Source organism: Gadus morhua, chromosome 22, assembly GCF_902167405.1.
Source record: "Gadus morhua chromosome 22, gadMor3.0, whole genome shotgun sequence".
Lineage (NCBI taxonomy): Eukaryota > Metazoa > Chordata > Actinopteri > Gadiformes > Gadidae > Gadus > Gadus morhua.
This window is the reverse complement of record NC_044069.1, coordinates 9565427-9585084: the sequence shown is the minus strand read 5'-3', so window position 1 is coordinate 9585084 and position 19658 is coordinate 9565427. Positions and strand designations below refer to the sequence as shown.

Genomic DNA, 19658 nt, shown 5'->3' with positions numbered 1-19658 from the left:
AATAATTGTCACAGGACAAAGCGTAGGAGGGACGTCCTCGGCCGACTCTTCAAGATTTTGATCAGAACACTTCCGCCTAACCCGACTAATGCCTACAGCACCGTGCCAACCGGCGCCTAATCCTTATCACACTATGCTGCGGCTCAGACACTAACACATCTCCAGCTGTTTGCTGAGACACTCCAGCACATCACTGTGATAATCAGCTGTGTTTTGTGTTTTGAATCACAATGGATACTCTTGTCAATACTGATTTTCTGTTAAGCTTGCTCCACGCAAATAACCCCCAACCTTAACCCGTTCTGTATATATATATATATATATATATATATATATATATATATACAGTATGTATATATACATCTCTGCCCTCAGGTCCCACTTGAAAAAGAGGTGCTTCGCAGCAATTAATTATTTTCTAACCTATATAAATAAAGTCAATTGACTTAATCAACTGATTCCAGGAGGAGGTGGACGCACTGCACCTGATGACCAAGGAGGCCAAGATGGACGACATGGAGGACGAGCTGGCCGTCAAGACCCAGGCAGTGGAGGAGCTGAGCCGCGAGCTGGAGGAGATCAGGGCCTGCTTTGGCAGCGAGGGGATCCACCAGGTACCTGACCTGTCTGGTTTTGGACGTTTACATTGGTTCATTTGGCGGTGTCCTTGATCCGAAGCGACTGACGTTGAGGGGGACTGGGAGCGAACAAAAGTGGGCTGTTCGTCCCTCAGCTCAGTCCCCGATGTTGCTAGTCCGTCTGTAGTCGTCTTGCTTGAAGACGACTACAGACGGACTAGCAACATTGGGGATTGAACCCAGTACCTTTTGAGCTGAGGGTCGAATCGACCCATTTTTTTGATTTTTTTATCTTTGATTGCTCTGCTAATTGTCTGCTAAATAACAAAATAGTAAATAACCAATCCTAAGTAATGCATGATTCTTCTCGTGCATTCTTGTGCTTGTTTTGTAGTGTACTCTGGGATATAACTTGTTATTTTGTAGCCTTTTTAATTCTATGCAAAATAATCGGTGGTCCTTACACGCTTGCGTTCTCGCCCTGCAGCTGCAGGACTTTGAGGCGGCTCTGAAGCAGAGGGACGGCATCATCACCCAGCTCACCTCCAACCTGCAGCAGGCCAGGGACGAGAAGGAGGACATCATGAGGGAGTTCCTGCAGATGACTGAGCAGAGCCATAAGCTGCACATCCAGTTCCAACAGGTGAAGGGTCTGCCCCAAGCCGGCCTGTTTACAAGAGGGCCCTCCTCAAATTTTTGCGTTTTCGTTGAGGAAGCCTTCATTTCACGGCGGTCGTTGTCATTTCTCAGTCCTGCTAACTATCATTATAGTTAATTGAATACTTGAAACTTTATTGGATGGCGTCATCGACTTGTTATGTTAATTTAGACACACCTTGGACCTCGATTTTTCATTTTCATTCCATTTTCCAGTGATGAGCACAAACTTCATGTATCAAATATCACCCGAGTCTGAAACATTGTGGACCTGTGTAATTAAATTAGTGGACCAAGGCATTAACACAGCCAGGGTTAGGGGTTAAATTCCCATGTTAAATTTGTATGCACTTAAAGGTGATGTAGGTAGGATTTGAGAGCTTTGAGTGTAATTAGTGAGAAAAGGCATGGCCTTCTGTTGTGAAACAGTAAAATGCTAATAAAATGTCTAGAAATGGCATTGCCAACCTTCAGCTAGTGTGTCAATGCGCTGGCAGGAATATTTTCAAATGGCCGCACCAGCCTCTGTAACAGCAATTTAGATTTGAGATGGCTCGTTTCTGATCAGTCAGGCCATCATATCCATGATTGTTTCAGGAATACATCATAACTGTCAATCACGGGGGCTCGAAATCCATTACTTTGCAACGGCGGAGTGGAGATACACGGGGAGCAAAGGGATGCTTTTTTCATGTTGTGTAGTTGCCGTCTTCTCCGCCCTCTCTATAATGCTTTGTGTGAACAGCCACCAAATGGCATCTCATGTACAGGTCCGGGGAATCTCATTGAGAATAGAATCTCATTTACAAGAGAGCCCTCTAGAGATTTACAAAACACTCAATCTACATACAAGATACACCATCAAACACAAATCTACGCATAAAATCATGTTTGCTTTTAAACGTATATGAAGTGTCTTTAGGTACCGCGCACCTGTTGAGCATTCATCATCCATGCTTTGCTCGTCGAAGCTAACCTCTCTCCCCCCCCCCCCCCCTAGTTGCAGGCCGGGGAGACCCTGAGGAACACCACCCACAGCAGCACGGCAGCGGACCTCCTGCAGGCCCGCCAGCAGATGGTCCAGTACCAGCAGCAGCTGGAGGACCTGGGAGCCCAGGTCCGGAGCAGGAAGGAACACCTGCTGGGGGTCTCCGACCTGGAGCACAGACTCAGCCAGATGGAGACGGTACGACCACGGCCCCCCAGACCTGGAGACGACGATGGCGACGCGTTGTCTCAACGTTGGTTAAAGGTGACATGTTATACCACCAGGTGTGAGTGGGGTTAGCCGTTACAAGCCGTTTTGGATACTGCCCTCTTCTGACGTCACAAGTGGGCATGTCCACCTAGATGTGTGCTGGATAGATCAGTCTACCAGCCTTCCCAGTGGACTGTAGCAAACATTGCTCATCTATCCGTCATACATCTAGGTGGACACGCCCACTTGTGATGTCAGAAGAGGCAGATTTTTAAAACAGCTTGTAACGGCTAATCCCACTCACACCTGGTGGTATAACATGTCACCTTTAATTATCGCTTTGTCTTCATGACCCTCTGTTACTCTCTTCCCCTCTCTCTCCTTTTCTGCGCAATCTCTCTCCGCATTTCTTTTGCTTTTTATTTATTTTCTCTCTTCTTCTCTCTCTGTCTCTAATATAGTTAGTTTTTAATGGCTTATGGCTATGTTAAAGGAATACGCAGGGAAATCTGTATATTGGTTATTAGATGTCTTGCACTGATTCAGAGGAGTCCTTAAGTTCAAATTCACCATGATTGGTCCAAAATTGGAATACCCTGGTTTAGCTTTTGCTTTTTGTTTGCTGCATCCATTGACTTGCAGAATAACAACAGCTCAGCTCTTGTTGATGTGAGGGGACTTAATTGTAATTACTTTTAATTACTTTCCAAAGACTGCCAGGGGGTTCCGAATAGTCACTCATTCAAAACGAATGCCAGGAACAACGCAACAAGATTGTTGTTTGGCTACAGACACACAGATTATTCTGCACTGCTTTCGGCGCCGTCATTATTAGTCACCGAATGATACGCCACTGACACCTTATTCTCTGTGCAAAGCAACCAGCTAGATGCAGCTGATGATATAAAAACACAGCGACGTAAATACTGCCAAATTATGCGTGGTTTGTAGAAAAACTACAATCTTGTTGTGTTTTTACTCGCACATGTTTTCAATGAGTGACTGAAAGTAATTTAAACTGTATACCCCTCACATGGGCAGAAGCTAGGCTACTGTAACTCTGCAAGTTAAACTATGAGGAATTTTGAATTAAAACAACTCAGCAATTTACAGATCTTTCGGTGTATCCCTTTAATCTAGATTTAAGTATGAGATTGCTGAATGTAACGTATTATGACATATACAACTCATTCTTGTTTTTTCAGGCTGGCCGAAGATCGGAGGAGACATTTGCACAGAAGCTGAGTGAAAAAGACTTGTTGATAGCGGAACAGGAACACCTGATATCGGGCCAGGAGCAGTCATTGGCCGACCTGAAAGCTCAGCTCGCACTTTCGTCGAGGGCTAGCGAGGAATCGTTTGCCCACTCGCTCAGAGAGAAGGACCTACTGATCTCGAAGCAGAATGCAATAATCTCAGAGCACGAGAGGTCTCTTTCCCTGCTTCGCGATGAGCTGACCCAGGTAGCAAGGAGCGGCTCCCCGACGGACGCCCAGAGCCAGAACGAGAAAGATGCGCGCATCGCAGAGCAGGCGAGGGTCATTTCAGAGCAGGAACGCTCTCTTGCTCACCTCGAGGAGCAGCTGAAGTCCTCGGAGAAGCGCCTGAATGAACTTTGCCTTGTGAAGGATCAGGCGCTCGAGAGCTGCCAGGGGGAGCTGGAGAGCACCAGGGTGGATTTGGAACGCTGCAAGAGTGGGTGGGACGATTCCAAGGTGGAACTAGAGAACGGGGTGAGAGAGTTAGAACGCTGTAAAGATCAACTACTGAATTTCACGGTGGAAGTGGAGAAAGGGCAGACGGAGTTGAAAAGCTCCAAGGATGAATTTGCGAATTCCAAATTAGAATTTGAGAAAAGAATCATAGATCTGGAAAGCTACAAGAAAGAACTTGAGAATTCCAAATTAGAACTCCAGACAGAGTTGAAAAGCTCTCGCGACGAATCGCAGGATTCCAAATCGGCGCTGGAGAAGGGGACGAGGGAGCTGGAGAGCTGCAAAGAGGAGCTCGCCGCCTCCCGACAGAAGGAGCGCACGTCGTCCGGCGAGGTCATGCAGCTCATGGGCACCGTGGAAGACCTCCAGAGGCGCTGCCACCAGGGCAGCCTGTCGGAGGGCGACGTGGTCCAGAGGATGGAGGAGGAGTCCCTGCGCAAGCTGGAGCGCCTCAGGGCGGAGCTGGACGAGATGTACGGCCAGCAGATCGTCCAGATGAAGCAGGAGCTCCAGCTGCAGCACGCGGCGGCGGTGGAGCGGCTCAGCCGACAACACGGGGCTGAGCTCGATGCCCTGAGGGCCCAGGAGGAACGGCGACGCCTCGACGTCGACGAGCGTGACGCCAAGTTGGCCGACCTGCAGGAGACCCTGCAGGAGTCGCAGGCCGCGCACGGGAGAGCGCAGGACGAGCTCCACGGGCTGGCGCAGGAGAAGCTCGGCCTGCAGGCTCAGGTGGAGGACCTTCTCCGAGACCTGCGGCAGGCCAAAGACGTGGCGGACAAGGCCTCGCACAACCTCACGCTCAGCAAGGGAAGCAGGCAGACGGAGCTGCAGCACCTGCAGCGCATCAGCGACGGCCTCCGGTGCCAGCTGGAGGCGGCAGAGGAGGCGGCGCTGGAGGTCGAGGCCAAGCACGAGTCGGAGGTGACCAACTACAAGATCAAGCTGGAGATGCTGGAGCGGGAGAAGGACGCCGTGCTGGACCGCATGGCCCAGTCGCAGGAGGCGGAGCTGGAGAGGCTCAGGACCCAGCTGCTCTTCAGCCACGAGGAGGAGCTGATCCTGCTCAGGGAGGACCTGCGGCGGGAGAGCTTCCTCAACACGGAGAACCTTCTGAACGAGGCGTCCGTCAGGCGGGAGCGGGCCCTGGAGGAGCTGCGGGCCACGTACGAGGAGAAGCTGGGCTCTCTGGGGAAGGAGACGGCGGTGTTCGCCACGGAGCGCGCCGAGCTCCTGGAGCAGATCCTGGCGCTGAAGGGGGACTTGAAGGCGGCGCAGAGCAGCTCCAGGGCGGAGGAGTTGGTGCAGCAGCTGCAGGAGCTCCAGGCGGAGGTGGTGGAGTTGAGGCAAGGCGCGGAGCAAAGGGGTAAAGTGGAGAGGGAGTACAAGGCACTACTGACCCAGGTCGAGACACTGGAGAACGAGGCGAGGGAGCAGGAGGACGGTTGGAGGAGCAAACTTGAAGAGAAGGAGTCTGAAAAACAAATGTTGAACGAATACAACACTGTTTTGAAAAAAGAGATTGACCTGGCGACTGAAACGGTGCAGTCTCTCACTTTAGAGAGCAATCAGAAGGTGCAGGAATTGGCCGAGCTCAGGGACGAGATTGAGAAGCAGCGCACAACTTATTCCTTCGCCGAGAGGAACTTTGAGGTGAACTTTCAAGAGCTGAAGGGGGAGTACACCTGCCTCATTCAGGCCAAGACACAGCTGGAGGAGCGGACACTGAAGGTGACGCTCGAGTTTGAGGCGAAAATCGCCAGCCTGCAATCTCAAGTTCGGGAGCTGAAGGAGGGGGAGGAGGAGGAGGAGAGCGGCGGACGGGTCAAGAGGGGGGGCCGCGGAGACAGAGCCACCGCACCGATGGAAAAAGACACTACTGAATTAATGGAGAAGCTCAACGCCATCTCCAACGAGAAGGAGAGCCTGATCGCTCGGCTCTCCGACGTCACGGACAAGCTGAGCTTTTCCGAAGGCAAGCTGGAGCGACTGAAGGGGGAGCTCTTGGAGATCCACCAGGAACACGGGAAGGTCCTCGCCCTGAACAAGAGCCTCGCCGCGGGGCTGGAGAGGGAACGGGACGCGGTGACGGACGCCAAGAAGGAGGGAGAGCCGCGGCGGCGCTACAAACCCCAGCACCGAGCGTCCGCGCCGGCCGAGCCCGACGCCTCGGCCGCCCACCAGCGACGGATCGAATCCCTGCAAGGGGAGGTCGAGTCCCTCCGGTCCCGCCTACAGGCGGCCGAGGCGGAGCGAGCCCCCCTGGCGCCGAACAGGCTCCTCCCGCTGCAGACCACGTCGCCCACGGCAACGTCGGGGGACGGACACCCGCCCCCACAGAAGCCCCCAGCAGCCCCGGCAGCCCCAGCAGCCCCAGCCTCGGGGTTGGGGTCGAACAGGCGCAAGAGACGGCAGCGGTCGAAGCAGGAGCGCAAAGCCACCCACACCACCGCGGCCGCTCTGGCAGACGGCAGCAGCAGCAGCAGCGTCAGCAGGGAGGAGAGGCAAAGGGGGGAAGAGGAGGCGGAGATGGAGATGGAAGAGGAGGAGGTGGAGGAGGAGGAGCAACAGGAGCTCTCGCTGGCAGCGGCGGAGTTGGGGAAAGCTGCAGAGCCGGCGGTGGGAGCCGGGATGCAGAGCGAGGCAGCGTCTCGCTCGACTCAGAGGCTCGGCGGCGAGGAGGACTCTGCGGACCGCTGCCAAGGAGACGCAGAGACCAGCATCACCAAGCCGGTAGGTGCTCGCACGCCGCTGCAGTCCTTTTCAGCATTAATAACCTCCCCCCGGCCATCCACCCCCTCATCTATTCAGTCTTCATAAGTCTTTTAAAACGGCATTTCAGGGCTGTCGCAGAGGAAGCTTTTTTCGCTCTTTTTTCTCCTGTACGGATACCTGTTACACTACGGTGTTGAGAGTCGCCTGCATTGCTGTGAATGTGACACACTCACGCAGACAGACACACACACTCACACACACACACACACACACACACACACACACACACACACACACACACACACACACACACACACACACACACACACACACACACACACACACACACACACACACACAAGCCGCCGGTTTGTGAGGTACTTTCATTGTACCAGCTTATTCCCTTTTTCCTTCTCTGTAATGAGCCCCGTTTAAGCAATCATCACACGCAACACGGTGCGCAGAGTAATCGTGTTAAGGGGTTAAATACTGCTCTTCATTAAAAGGAAGCACGCTGTCGCCGGGTGCTTTTAAGTGCCAAGAAGGGGTTGTTATTTTTCCGATATTTAATTGGTGTCGATTTGCAAATTCTTGAAGCTTCCGGAGTTTCTCACTCAAATCCGTGAGATCGCTTCAGGTTTTTCGGTTTTGAAATGCAAACCAAATGTTACGCAATCCTTCTCCCTCACCCCATAAAACAGCCCTATGGCAAATATTGTGGAGATAAAAGGTGCAGAGTATACAGCTAGACAGCGTGCAATATTAATATTCTTCTAGCCGTTGTAGCCTGGTTCTCAAAGCTGGTACGAAGTGTCTGATTAAAACGGACTTGGAGGCAAACTGAGATATGGAGCGTTTCCACGGCTATGAAACATTTGTGTTTTTAAGGTATGAATTGTGGTGTCCCTGCAACTCCGTAAGGGGTTAAGGACGATAAGAATTGTTACACTGGTCCATAGAATAATGTGTCTCTTTGTCATGTTTTTCTACACCTCCTGCCTCGAAACTGTTTCTTTGGAAGAATTGTCTATTGTATTTTCGTTGGATGGTCTTATTTATGTAGCCAACAGTATCCTTGGAGGGCTGGCCGTGAGAAGTGTGAAGGAACATTGCTGCTGGGTTGGTGGTTGGAAAAACTGGGCCTATTAATCACAAGTGCATTAACCTCTGAACATTTACGGTTGTAAATCCATCTTCTTGAATTGGTTGCGAGTCAAGACAAGAACACGTATAGCTGGCAAGTCCTTATCCGACACTTGTATTCTTACATGAAGAGTTGTTAGTCCTACTTGTAAACTCTTTATGCTTTAAGCATACAGAAAATATATTTCTTAACAAGCAAGGCCACAGATCCACATTAAAGCTCTGCACTAACACAACAAAATGAATGTTGACTGTTATGACACTTCACAGCCCATCTATCATAAACAAAACAATGAACTCTAACCAATAGGGCTGGGTATCATAGCCAATTTCCTAAATTGATTCGATTTCAATTCATAAGGTTCTGAATAGATTAATTTAGATTTGATTCAATCTGCTCTGAAATAATGAAAATAGCTGAAATGTGTTGCAAAACACAAATGTATTTTATTTTTCTCTTCAGCTTAAACAACAGGTTTTAAGTGCAAACTTGTAAATTGGACAGTTTGAACTTGAGCTGTAAACAAAACTGTCTCAGGTCTCAAAAGTGCAAATTTGAAATTAGAAAGGAATTGCAAGTGAAAGTGTACTTGAACCACAACATTCCATCACTGCAAATTGCATTAAGGCATTGTTTATTAAAGTGCAAAAATAATAATAATGGTACCAAAGAATAAAAAAAATAAAGAAAAGAAAATCGATGCCCTATGAATCAATATTGCAAAATTTAGATGAAATCGATCCAAAATCGATTAAATCGATTTTTTTTTTACCCAGCTCTACTCACCAACCAATCCCCTTCTCAGCTGAGAAACTGATCCCAATAGTGTTCATCGACGTCAACCGTTTTTCCTCTCCCTCTCTGATTGGCTCTTCAGGTGGGGAGCCAGGCCGCGGTACCAGGGGAGCGGGCCGTCGGAAAGAGAGAGAGCAGCACGGCCCAACATGTAAACGTCGCTCTACCTTACCTCCTCCACCTCCACAGCTTTTGTGGGTGTTTGATTTTGGAGCCCCGGTCGTTTGATGGGACCCGGGGGGTTGGGTGGTGGTGGGGGGTGGGGTCACACGAGGGAAAGGTCGCGCAGTGTGGGTCGGAGAGCAAAGGGAGGGGATTTGAACACGTCATTGTTGGGATAAGATGAGGGTTCGTCTTTCGAAGCTATGAAGACGGGACCTCATTAAGTCGTCATTTAGCTGGCACGTTGAGCAGATTAAAACCGGCTGTTCATCTCTTGATGATAGCTGGCTCTGTTTCCCCTACTCTGTACTTTTCTATGTTTTTTAAATCCTGCTCAATTGATGCAGCATAAGAATATCCATAGATAGCCTTTGCCCAAAGTAACTTGCGGTGAATTCCACAAATGTATTATCACGGGGGGGGGAGGAAAGACATTTCATAATGTTCCATTGGAAGTGTTTGAGACCGGGTTGCTAGGCAATGGCGGTCCTTAATTTACATCTTTTTAAGCAATCCTATCTCGGCTAAGTGCTCTGCAGCACCACGCGGGTGAAGGCCGTAGGTCCGTGAACAAGTGGCGACGAGGATGTGACAACAACGGCCTCGCTGATTTAAAATGCAGAGTGCGCTGAAGCTGACCCGACATCAAACGGAACAGAACGCCCAAACCCCGAGTTCTCATTAATGCAGAGCGGAGAGGAGGGAGGGGGCCGGCAGCCACTTGTCTGTTCTCCCACCGTGGGATTGATCATCTCCACGCCTCCCCTCGTCTCGGCCCCCATCCTCTCATGTTATGTGATCAGCTGTCCCCCTCGTCCCCTTTCCTGAGGTCCTCATCGTGGCTCATCTCATCTCCCATTGTCTCCTCTCATCTGACGTCCTCTCTTGTCCCCTTGTCTCCCCTCCGAATCCTCTCATCCTATGTCATTTCATCTTTTCTCCTCTTGTCTCTTTTCCTTGTCTCCTCATCTGACGTCCTCTCTTGTCCCCTTGTCCCCTCTTTGATCTTCTCATTTGTTGTCATATCATCTTTTCTCCCCTTGTCTCCTTTCCTTATGGCCTCTCATCCATTGTCATCTCTTCCAACTCCTATCTCCTCTCCTCTTCCATCCTCTCAATGTCCTCTTCACCTTTCCTCTCCCATCCACTCGTCTTATACCGTCTCTTCTACCCATGTCGCCTTTCCTAATCTCCTCACTTCTCCTCTCTCCTAATCTCATATTCCCCCGCTCTCTTTTATTTTTTTTTACCTTTCACTACATCTTTCCTCCTCCGCTCATCTTCTCTCGATCCTTGCGTTGTTGTTTTTAGGAATTCTCTCGCTCCATCTCGAAAGAAATGTTTTATTAACAAATCAATTTCCTTTTAGTACAACACGATGATGGGGCAGACCGGTGATTATGTTGCGTTGATTGCGGTGGTTCTAATATATTGCAGTGGAGCACCGCGCCGGATCTCCTTTAAATTAGCTTTATTACTTGGCTCTGTAAATGGGTACCTGGCTGCTATGATGATTAGACTTCTTGCTTGTTGTTTACTTACTGTTATTGCCTTTGCCACTGGTTAGGCATTGGGTTTTGTGAAATCGAAACAGGATGTGTTATTATATATAAAAGGGCTGCAACTGACCATAAGTAATAAATAGTGGATTAATTGAACAATATTTATCATTATTACAAGAAGCTGTTTCCTCCAACATGTCCTATAACATGGATAGTGACCATGGCGACTATTACAAAGACACCCAAGTGGGATTGGTTAAATTGTTAAACTGATTCTTTGCAGGCTAGGGCTTTCAAAAACCGACCTTGGTGCGTTAAGATTGATGTCGCTTTTCGTAAAAAAAGAAATGTCACCTGGTACCTTGCACTATTCAGGCCGGTACAAGCCAATCGCTGCTAAATTCAACACGCTGGGCCTTCAAGAAGCGAATGTTTGGATAATTGTGGACTTGATCCATTGACTCATCACTGCAGCCCTGATACATAACGAATGATTATGGCTCTCTGCGCTGTGTAGGCAGAGTGCAGGCTGCAGCTGGAGGCCCAGAGGGTCAGCCTGTCTCAGATCCACGCCGCCCAGCTAGAACTGCTGGCAGAACAGACGTCCGCCCACACCAGCTCCCTGGAGACCGGGCCGGGCGGCCCCGGGGACCGGGCCGGACAGGGTGAGGGTCCACGCGCACTCGGCTCATCTATCAGGGTCATTTAGCAGATTTGTTTTGTGAAGTTTTGTTACTCGTTGTTTTTTTTTCTGATGGGCACAAATTGCTAAAGTCAAGCCCTTCTTCCCACGTTCTTCAGGATAAAAAAAAAAAGGATGAAACAAAAAATACTTGTGGAAAAAAACCAACTGAAAGTCAGTAACATGAGGACTTTCAAAATCAGTTGAGGCCTAGGAAATTAGTTGGAATACACAGACATTTAAGCATGTGGTAAAGTCATTTATTCTACTTCATTTAAGAATGCTCGATTCTGATTGGCTGGGAGGGGTGCATTAATCCGAAATATTGCCCGCTGATTTGTCGGTTCTACTTGCTGCTGACTGAGCACAGTAGATCATTACGCCGCTTGTATCGTTTTCTATCACATACATTTCCAACATGAGGTCCATAGTAAAAATAAACCAAGGAGTGCGTGCTTGATCGATCGTCATTAAAGCTGACTTGATACGAATGTAGCAACTACGTTATTAAACTAGGGATCAGATCCAGCCTTGTGTGGTTGCTATAGAAACGAGTTACCTGCAGCTGAGCTAACGTTAATCACCGTAGTTCTAAAGGGAACTACTTTTCGAGGGAGATGAATTTAAACAGAGTATACATTTAATAAGCATGCAATACGAATAAGAAAAAGGCTAATTAGTATTTGAATTGTTTTATTATGTTGGCCGGCGCGAAGTAGAATAAACGGAATAATCACCTCAAGGCAGGGCAATAAACAGTTTGATATGCCCGGCTCGCGGAAGGTTACCGCCCTCGACGAAGCCGTCCACGAGCCGGGCATATCAAACTGTTGATTGCCCGGCCTCTCTGTGATTATTCCTTACTTGAATCATTTATTTTTGTAATCAGCTTAGGTTCATGTGAAGCGAGACACAGAATCCATATATATCCATAATATCCCTCACGCCAGAAAAGGTTATTTTGTTTAATTATCTAACAATTTGTCTTTTTAATAATAATATCTTATAAATATCTGTGCCCTCCAGACCTGGCCGCCCAGCGACCGGCCCCGATGTCCCACCGGGAGGTGGAGGAGGGGGAGCGGGAGGTGGAGCGGGAGGTGGGGGAGGTGGAGCCCGAGAGGGAGGAGGCCCGGAGGCAGCGCCTCCTGCTGGAGGAGAGTCACCGCGAGGAGCTGCAGCGCCTGCACTCCCACTACACCCAGCTTGCCTCCGACGCGGAGGAGCGCCACGCCATGCAGCTGGTGGTGCTGGAGCAGCGCCTGCACCAGCTCACCTCCACCCACAGCACCTCCACCCGCCTCAGGTGAGTCAATGCAGCGGTGGATGGTGACCGTCAGTGAGGCCAAGGACCAGGCCTGTTAATGAGGCCTGTAAGTGGGGCCCGGGCCTGTTAGTGGGGCCCGGGCCTGTTAGGGGGGCCCGGGCCTGTTAGTGGGGCCCGGGCCTGTTAGTGGGGCCCGGGCCCGTTAGTGAGGCCCGGGCCCGTTAGTGGGGCCCGGGCCCGTAAGTGGGGCCCGGGCCCGTCAGTGGGGCCCGGGCCCGTCAGTGGGGCCCGGGCCCGTCAGTGGGGCCCGGGCCCGTCAGTGGGGCCCGGGCCCGTCAGTGGGGCCCGGGCCCGTCAGTGGGGCCCGGGCCCGTCAGTGGGGCCCGGGCCCGTCAGTGAGGCCCAGGCCCGTCAGTGAGGCCCAGGCCCGTCAGTGAGGCCCAGGCGGAGGAGACTAAGGTGTAGTTCTTCTTACGGCCTGTAGGTGGTTCGCGGTAGTGAGAGGCAGGAAGACCCTCCGCCCAAGTCAACAGGAAGAAATATGATTTAAATCTCGTAATATAAAGCCTATAAGATTTTTGTTACCCGGTGTTCGGTTAGGATCTCAGTGGCTCATTCATCTCCATGTTATGCATCCGGAGAGGTAACGTTTGAAAGTTTTATTTGATTTAAAAGATATTAAGGGTTTTAATGTTAATGAGTTTTGGTCGTATTGCGATGAAGCCATTCAATTCTTGTGCTAATGTGCTTAGCACACCGAGATCACACTTCTTCATTTATTCATTCATTTTGTAATATTGCTTTGCGGAGAACTTCCACAAAAGACCAATTTCCCAGAAACCTGAAAACCAGCTCTCCTAGCAGTAGAAGAGGCCGCGGTCGGAGCAGGAATGTGATTATCGTCTGCCTGCCTGCAGGCGCTCTGCAACAATATTGCAGTTTATTGCGCTCGCTTGTCTTCCGTTTGTTCCTCGGCACCTCCATAAGAGACGGGCAGAGAGGAGCGTGATACTCCACAGTGAACCCGATAGCCCCCCCCAGCCAGAGTAGTCCTAGACACCGCCTCGCTGCGAGTGAAGGTTGAGTGTTTGTTTGGAAAGCACGGGAAGGTGTTTGACTTTATTGCAGTAAAACATTCCCCTCCCTCGTTTTATTTCCCCAATATATGCATGAGGTTATCAACCTCAGCTCCCAACTCATTTAGTGCTAGTAGGTAGTAAAAAGGATACTTTTTATTTTTTTTGGTCTTCATAAATCAACTTTAATCAAAATTATATTGCTGAACTGTATTGTTAATCGTGAATTAATATAGAAGATCCACATCAAAATCAGAAAGAGGCAAAATAATGAAGGTTTGCTAAAGTATACATTATAAATACTATTAGTAGTGCATTTACAATATATTTTTTTTATTTTGTTTATTTAACCTTTATTTAGCCAGGAGAAAATATACATCTTCTCGAAGAAAATATTTTTTTCGTACTGTACTGCACACAGTATTTAGAGAGCAAATGATACACAAATACTTCTGTATAGCATGGAAGCTTGACCGACACTTCAGTTCCACTCAAAGGCTTTACCTATTAAATATGCACAGGGTTATTTGAAAGTCCTACTTACCTCCTGTTGCTGTCCCAATAACCTATATAGATTGGTGGGTTATGTTTCAAGATCTCCTGCATATAAGAGTTGGCTAATTTTTGAAGAGTTGATTGAAATAGAACATTAATGAATCTCCCGCTGGCACAAATGATTCAGTATACCATTTAATACGATTTTAATTGGACTTCATACGGTTCAAAAAATGTTTTTTCAGCCAATTGTTCAAATAATTGAAAATGTCACTCGAAATGTCACTACTTACTTTTTTTTTCATACTCCAGATATATAGATATGTCCATGTTATTTTTGTTATTTATATATAGTCTACCTGTTTATGTAGCCTATTTATGAGGAAGCTTTGAATGCACTGCCCTCTGCAGTTTCTAATTTGCTTTGTAACTCTATGCCCAATGTAAAGGATAATGTTCAGCATTACATTACATTACTTTATTGCGACATGATCCCAGACAGAGTGACACAGCTTAAAATAAAGGTCTGTTTGATTCTACTGTTGCCTATACTGTGACCATAGCAACAGTCCATTTTTCAAACCAGTAGTCTGCTATTCAGAAGTAAAAGACCGTCGCATGCTGTAATTGACCAATCAGAATCAAGTGTTCATCATAGCTTTGTAATAACAATCGTTAGGTTATATGTGCAAGGGAAAACACGAACAATGGAACACTTGTTACTGTCGCTTGTATTATGAATCGATTTTTTCCAAGAACTTCTACGTTCAGTATTCAGATAATGTATTGCAGGGTTATACCATGATATGATGGTAGCTTCATATAACAATCATATCATACAGACATGTATGTTTTACAACACGGCTGCCGAATCTGTCATAAAAAACATGTATGGATATACTGGTACAACTATACGGCTTCCTGATGTTTTTTACGATCATATGTATGAATATGTATCTTTGTCTTTCTCTCCAGTGTCCAATCAGTGAGCAGCTCTGAGATACCGGAGCAACACGACGAAATCATACAGGTTTGACACTTCTGTCCATCTCTGCATTTGTTATGTTAGACTGTAAGCTAGCTGGCTAGCTGTCCCTGAGAGCAGAACTGTGTGTGTGTGTGTGTGTGTGTGTGTGTGTGTGTGTGTGTGTGTGTGTGTGTGTGTGTGTGTGTGTGTGTGTGTGTGTGTGTGTGTGTGTGTGTGTGTGTGTGTGTGTGTGTGTGTTCATGGGGACGGGGAGAGATGAGACGCTTAATGGAGGAAGAATGACCATCTCTCATTGCCTTGGGGCCGAAACCTGCCCCAGTTCCCCGCCTCACTCCCACCCTTAACGTGTGCGTGCGTGCGTGCGTGCGTGTCAAAGCAGCGTAGTGTCATATTCAGAAATGGACTGTCCATACACAGTGCATGTTTATTCCTATCAGAAGAGGATTCATTGTTGACTGAGCCACGACCACATATATATACATATATACTGGTAGCAATATAACACAAACACAGATATTTTCTTTGGAGACATACGGTTAGACAAACCCACCATTACGCTTTGATTTTGCCCCTCGCTCCGTGCTCTGTAAAAAAACAAAACAAAGGCTGGATTCCAACCATTTAACAAACAACCTGGTCTTATCATCAGATTCTCTCAAAAAACTCAAGACTTTTATGGATTTGTTTAGTTAACTTTTTAGCTTGCAGTAACATCCCCCAGCCAATAGGGGGCGATGCAGCCCCCTCAACACCCCTTCTTCCTTTGTGTGTGTGCTTACAGCTGTGAGCGGTTATGCAACTGGGGTGGTGTGCTGCTCTTTGTGTGTGTGTGTGTGTGTGTGTGTGTGTGTGTGTGTGTGTGTGTGTGTGTGTGTGTGTGTGTGTGTGTGTGTGTGTGTGTGTGTGTGTGTGTGTGTGTGTGTGTGTCTGAATCATGGAAGGATATATGTGAACGACGAATCTTGTGAGGAAATACAAATTGGAGCAACAGAAAATGAAAGTGCTGCACAACCAAGATTGTTCAAATGAAACTCTGTCCAGCGCAGAAGATCCATAATAGGTTCATACATTTATTCATGAATTATTTATAAAGTCCGATTGTTGGGCTTGCTTGAAGGCAGAGTCAGTAAGGGAATAGTACACTTGAGATAACATGTCAACAAGCCAACACAAGTGGATGGGGATCTGGAGAAGGCTGCTAGTGTCTCTGTGAGCTGACGGGAATGTTTTGCTCGCGTGGTTCGTGAGCAGATTCTTTTTATCCCTTCACACTCCCTGTGGGGCTGGGAGAGACCAGAGAGACACACTGGCCCGTTGTGTTTATTCTTACTGTGGCCTGTCAGAGTTAGTGCGGTCGAATAAGACCCGTGCTTGGGGTGAAAAGCTGATGCATAAGGCGATAATGTTCTCTTTGTGCTGCTCGTTTAGTTTTTTCGATATTCCTCTCTCGCTCCCGTTCTTGTCTTTCTCTTTGCCTCTTTCTTGCTGGCTCTCGGTCTCACTCACTCTCTTCCTCTGGCTCTCTCTCCCCTCTCCTCTGCTGTGCTCCAGTTCCTCCTCTCTGAACACCAGCCCGGCACCGAGTTGGGGGCGGAGCCTGAGTCAGGGACGGAGTCAGAGTCTGTGAGGTCATCGGGCCTGACCGCTCAGCTGCAGGCGCTGAGGAGGGCTCTCTACCACAAGTACCTCCAGGAGGTGGCCTCGCTGAAGGGGGAGCACCACTCCGAGCTGAGGAGACTCCGGGAGGAGCGAGCCGAGGAGTTGGGCAGGGGACAGAGGGAGAGAGGAGGAGGCGACGCAGGAGGAGGAGGAGGAGGAGGGAGGCCTGGTAGCGCACCAGGGGAAGGAGCAGGAGAAGCTGCAGCAGGGGGTCGAACCTTGCAGGAGGAGAAGAGATACTGGGAGAGTGTGGAGGAGGAGGTGGCCAAGGTAGGTGCTCCTGCATCGGCTTCAGGACCCCCTGAGGGGCTTGTAGAGTGAGGGTTAGATGTTTAAAGACGAAGGGGTTCAAAGGGGAACTGAGGAATGTTTTTTAGGCTTCAAAATCAATTGTTAAGCGATGGTTTGACTCGAATTAAACCACACAGAGTTATAAAAGTGTGTCCAGGAATTTCAAGCTCAACAAATATTGTGTCATTGATTTTCCTTCTGAATGTAAGATATTATACAGTGGATGTACTATCAAAGGAGTCTTTTTTGCAAAATTGAGAACATATCTATTTTTTTGTATTCTCACTTCAAAATCAGTTGCAAATAAATGATTATCCCTTCAAATTCTAGAAGGCTGGACCATAGCCTTCAGCAAAGTGAAAGGTTTCATGTTGGACTGCGGTGCTAGTGGTGAATTCCCTCAAAAAGAAGCATATTGTTCTCCGGTTGCAATTTTAAAGACCGCCGCTCCCGGCAACCACCATAAAGGAACATCTCAGAACATCTTGTCATTTTAGACAAATACAACCTTGTTACTAGGGCTACTCGATTATGGAAAAAAATCATAATCATAATTATTTTGATCTATATTGAAATCCCGATTATTCAAACAATTATTTTTGAGTTTGAAAACATGAAGTATTTATTCAGCATGTCTCCCAAGAACACTTTGTAACTGAGAACTTTGAAATTCCGTCGTCAAAAAGTAAATGTTCGAATCAAAAATAATGTACAGATATGTATCCATCTGTTCTTTCTATAAAACATTAAAAAAAAATCGATTATATTAGTTCTGATTGTTTGACGCTAAAATCGAGATCGAAATTCGCTTAACCGCCCAGCCCTACTTGTTACTCTGACATAAATGGTTCATTCCCCAAGCAAACTAGAAGAGCCGTCACTGAATTGGCATATATGTTCCATGCGATCCCCAAAGGTCATAGTTCAGATGTCGGTGGAGTTCGCCCAGCAGTCGGAGCTGGCACGCATCAGCAAGCGGGGCCTCCAGATCTCCTCCTCTATGCAGACTCAACCCGAGGAGGAGGAGGAGGAGGAGGAGGAGGAGGAGGAGGAGGAGGAGGAGGAGGAGGAGGTGGAGGAGGAGAGGGAAACCCAAAGGAGCGGTCCGAGGGTCCTGGACACCTCCTCCATTCAGACCCGCCCCAAGATTGAGAAGAAGAAGAAGAAGAAGAAGAAGAAGGAGGTGATGGAGGAGAGGGGGACCTCCTCCCTGAAGGAGGTGGAGGGCTGCGGGAAGCTGAAGACGGAGGTCAGAGAGCTGACCTCGGAGGTGGTTCGGCTGAAGGAACAGCTGAGGAACGCTGCGTGGGCAGTCCAGAAGGTCAGTGGAACGTTGTTGTACAAGCACACCTCAACGAGGGCCTCACTGTTCACTATCTAGTCATTCAGCAGATGCTTTCATCCGTAGCGACTCATAGAGAATACAAACACATTATGTTTTAGTTATTGAGCAGGTAAGGGTTAGGGTCTTGCTCAAGGGTTGCCTGCTGGTAGACTGAGGACATTGGGGATCAAACCCGGAACCTTTTGGCTGATGAGCTTGTTTGTTTCAAAGGATTGATCTAATCTCCTTCTGCATCTTGGCCTTGTTTCGCGGCAGGTTTTGGCCTGCGTCTAAACGGACGGGGTGTTTATGTAAGCTTGCCTGGTAATCACATGCGTCTAGATAAATGTTGTCTGCCCTATCTTGTAGCGCCCACAGCCTTCTCAGAGCCAGCTTGATAGACGTTGAAGAGTAGATTTTAGGTAATGATAATTCCCACAGCGTTCTAGTGAGTAATATTTGTGATCTAATTGTTCCTGGTGGGTGTTAAAAACCTATAATCACAGATTCCTGGGGTGACAAGGGAGAAAGCCCTATTTATTTAAGGTTCATCTCAATAGGGACAGATAGAGAAACATGGACAAGCGTGAGTCATCCGATGTTTTTATCCTAGTATTTCTAGCCAAAGCTAATTGATGTTACTTTAACCTAGTGGGGCTTTTGTTTAAAAATAATAATACAGATGAACATTATTAAAAAGTAAGAAAATGGAAATGAAATAAAATGGAAAATAATAAAAGAAGACAAAGTAAAAGAAGACAAAAAAAAGCATTGTAAAAAAACAAAGTATGCAAGCATGATGTTGCTGAATTATCCACAATTTTGTGATTCTTTTGAAGGTCTCAAATATAGGGATAGTGGTCTGGCAGTGAGTTCAATAACTTTCTTCCCTCTCCCAGCTGAGGCCTTACTCAACGCTCCTAGCGTCACGCCAGCCTCTGCGACCACGGCAGTGATCCTGCCTCAGCCACTCGTAGCCCTGCGTCAGAAAGGCTTTGCGCGCGTCGTTTGTCGCATCGTTAGGAATTACGCACGCGAGGCGACGGCTGCCATCATCGATCAGCGTTGTGCGGCGACGGCTGGCTTCATCACACTTTCACGATGGGCTCAGTAGTCGAGCTACATCTCTTCCAACTGCCGTTCCTTAAGCCACCCACTCTCAAGTGCCTGAAGACGTGCAACTTTGTACTTGGATGTCTTTTCATAAAATTAATGAAAGGACTATATGATATATAAATATCTATTATATGCAGTCAGATTTATTATTAATGTTCATATCAAATCTTACAGAATATTACTTGGATGACCTTATGTTAGAACTTAATGTTCTTCACGGAGGTTGTGTAAAGGTGAAAGCACTCCCTGTAGCTCAACATGTGTTGAGCTATTCTGCCGTTCATACTGAAGGGA

The 19658-nt window shown here is 47.9% G+C and overlaps 1 protein-coding gene across 6 annotated transcripts in view; it reads left to right on the top strand.

Annotated features, from left to right (window-relative positions):
• Positions 1-19658, top strand: part of akap9 (A kinase (PRKA) anchor protein 9) — a 75571-nt gene that overhangs the window by 10138 nt on the left and 45775 nt on the right. For all 6 annotated transcript variants that reach the window (XM_030348072.1, XM_030348075.1, XM_030348074.1 and 3 more), the window contains 10 exons: positions 465-614; positions 1066-1221; positions 2236-2421; positions 3639-6881; positions 8885-8953; positions 10984-11131; positions 12175-12454; positions 14962-15016; positions 16526-16903; positions 17841-18245. In XM_030348072.1, coding sequence (XP_030203932.1) covers positions 465-614; positions 1066-1221; positions 2236-2421; positions 3639-6881; positions 8885-8953; positions 10984-11131; positions 12175-12454; positions 14962-15016; positions 16526-16903; positions 17841-18245 — 5070 coding nt within the window. The remainder of the gene's footprint in view (positions 1-464; positions 615-1065; positions 1222-2235; positions 2422-3638; positions 6882-8884; positions 8954-10983; positions 11132-12174; positions 12455-14961; positions 15017-16525; positions 16904-17840; positions 18246-19658) is intronic.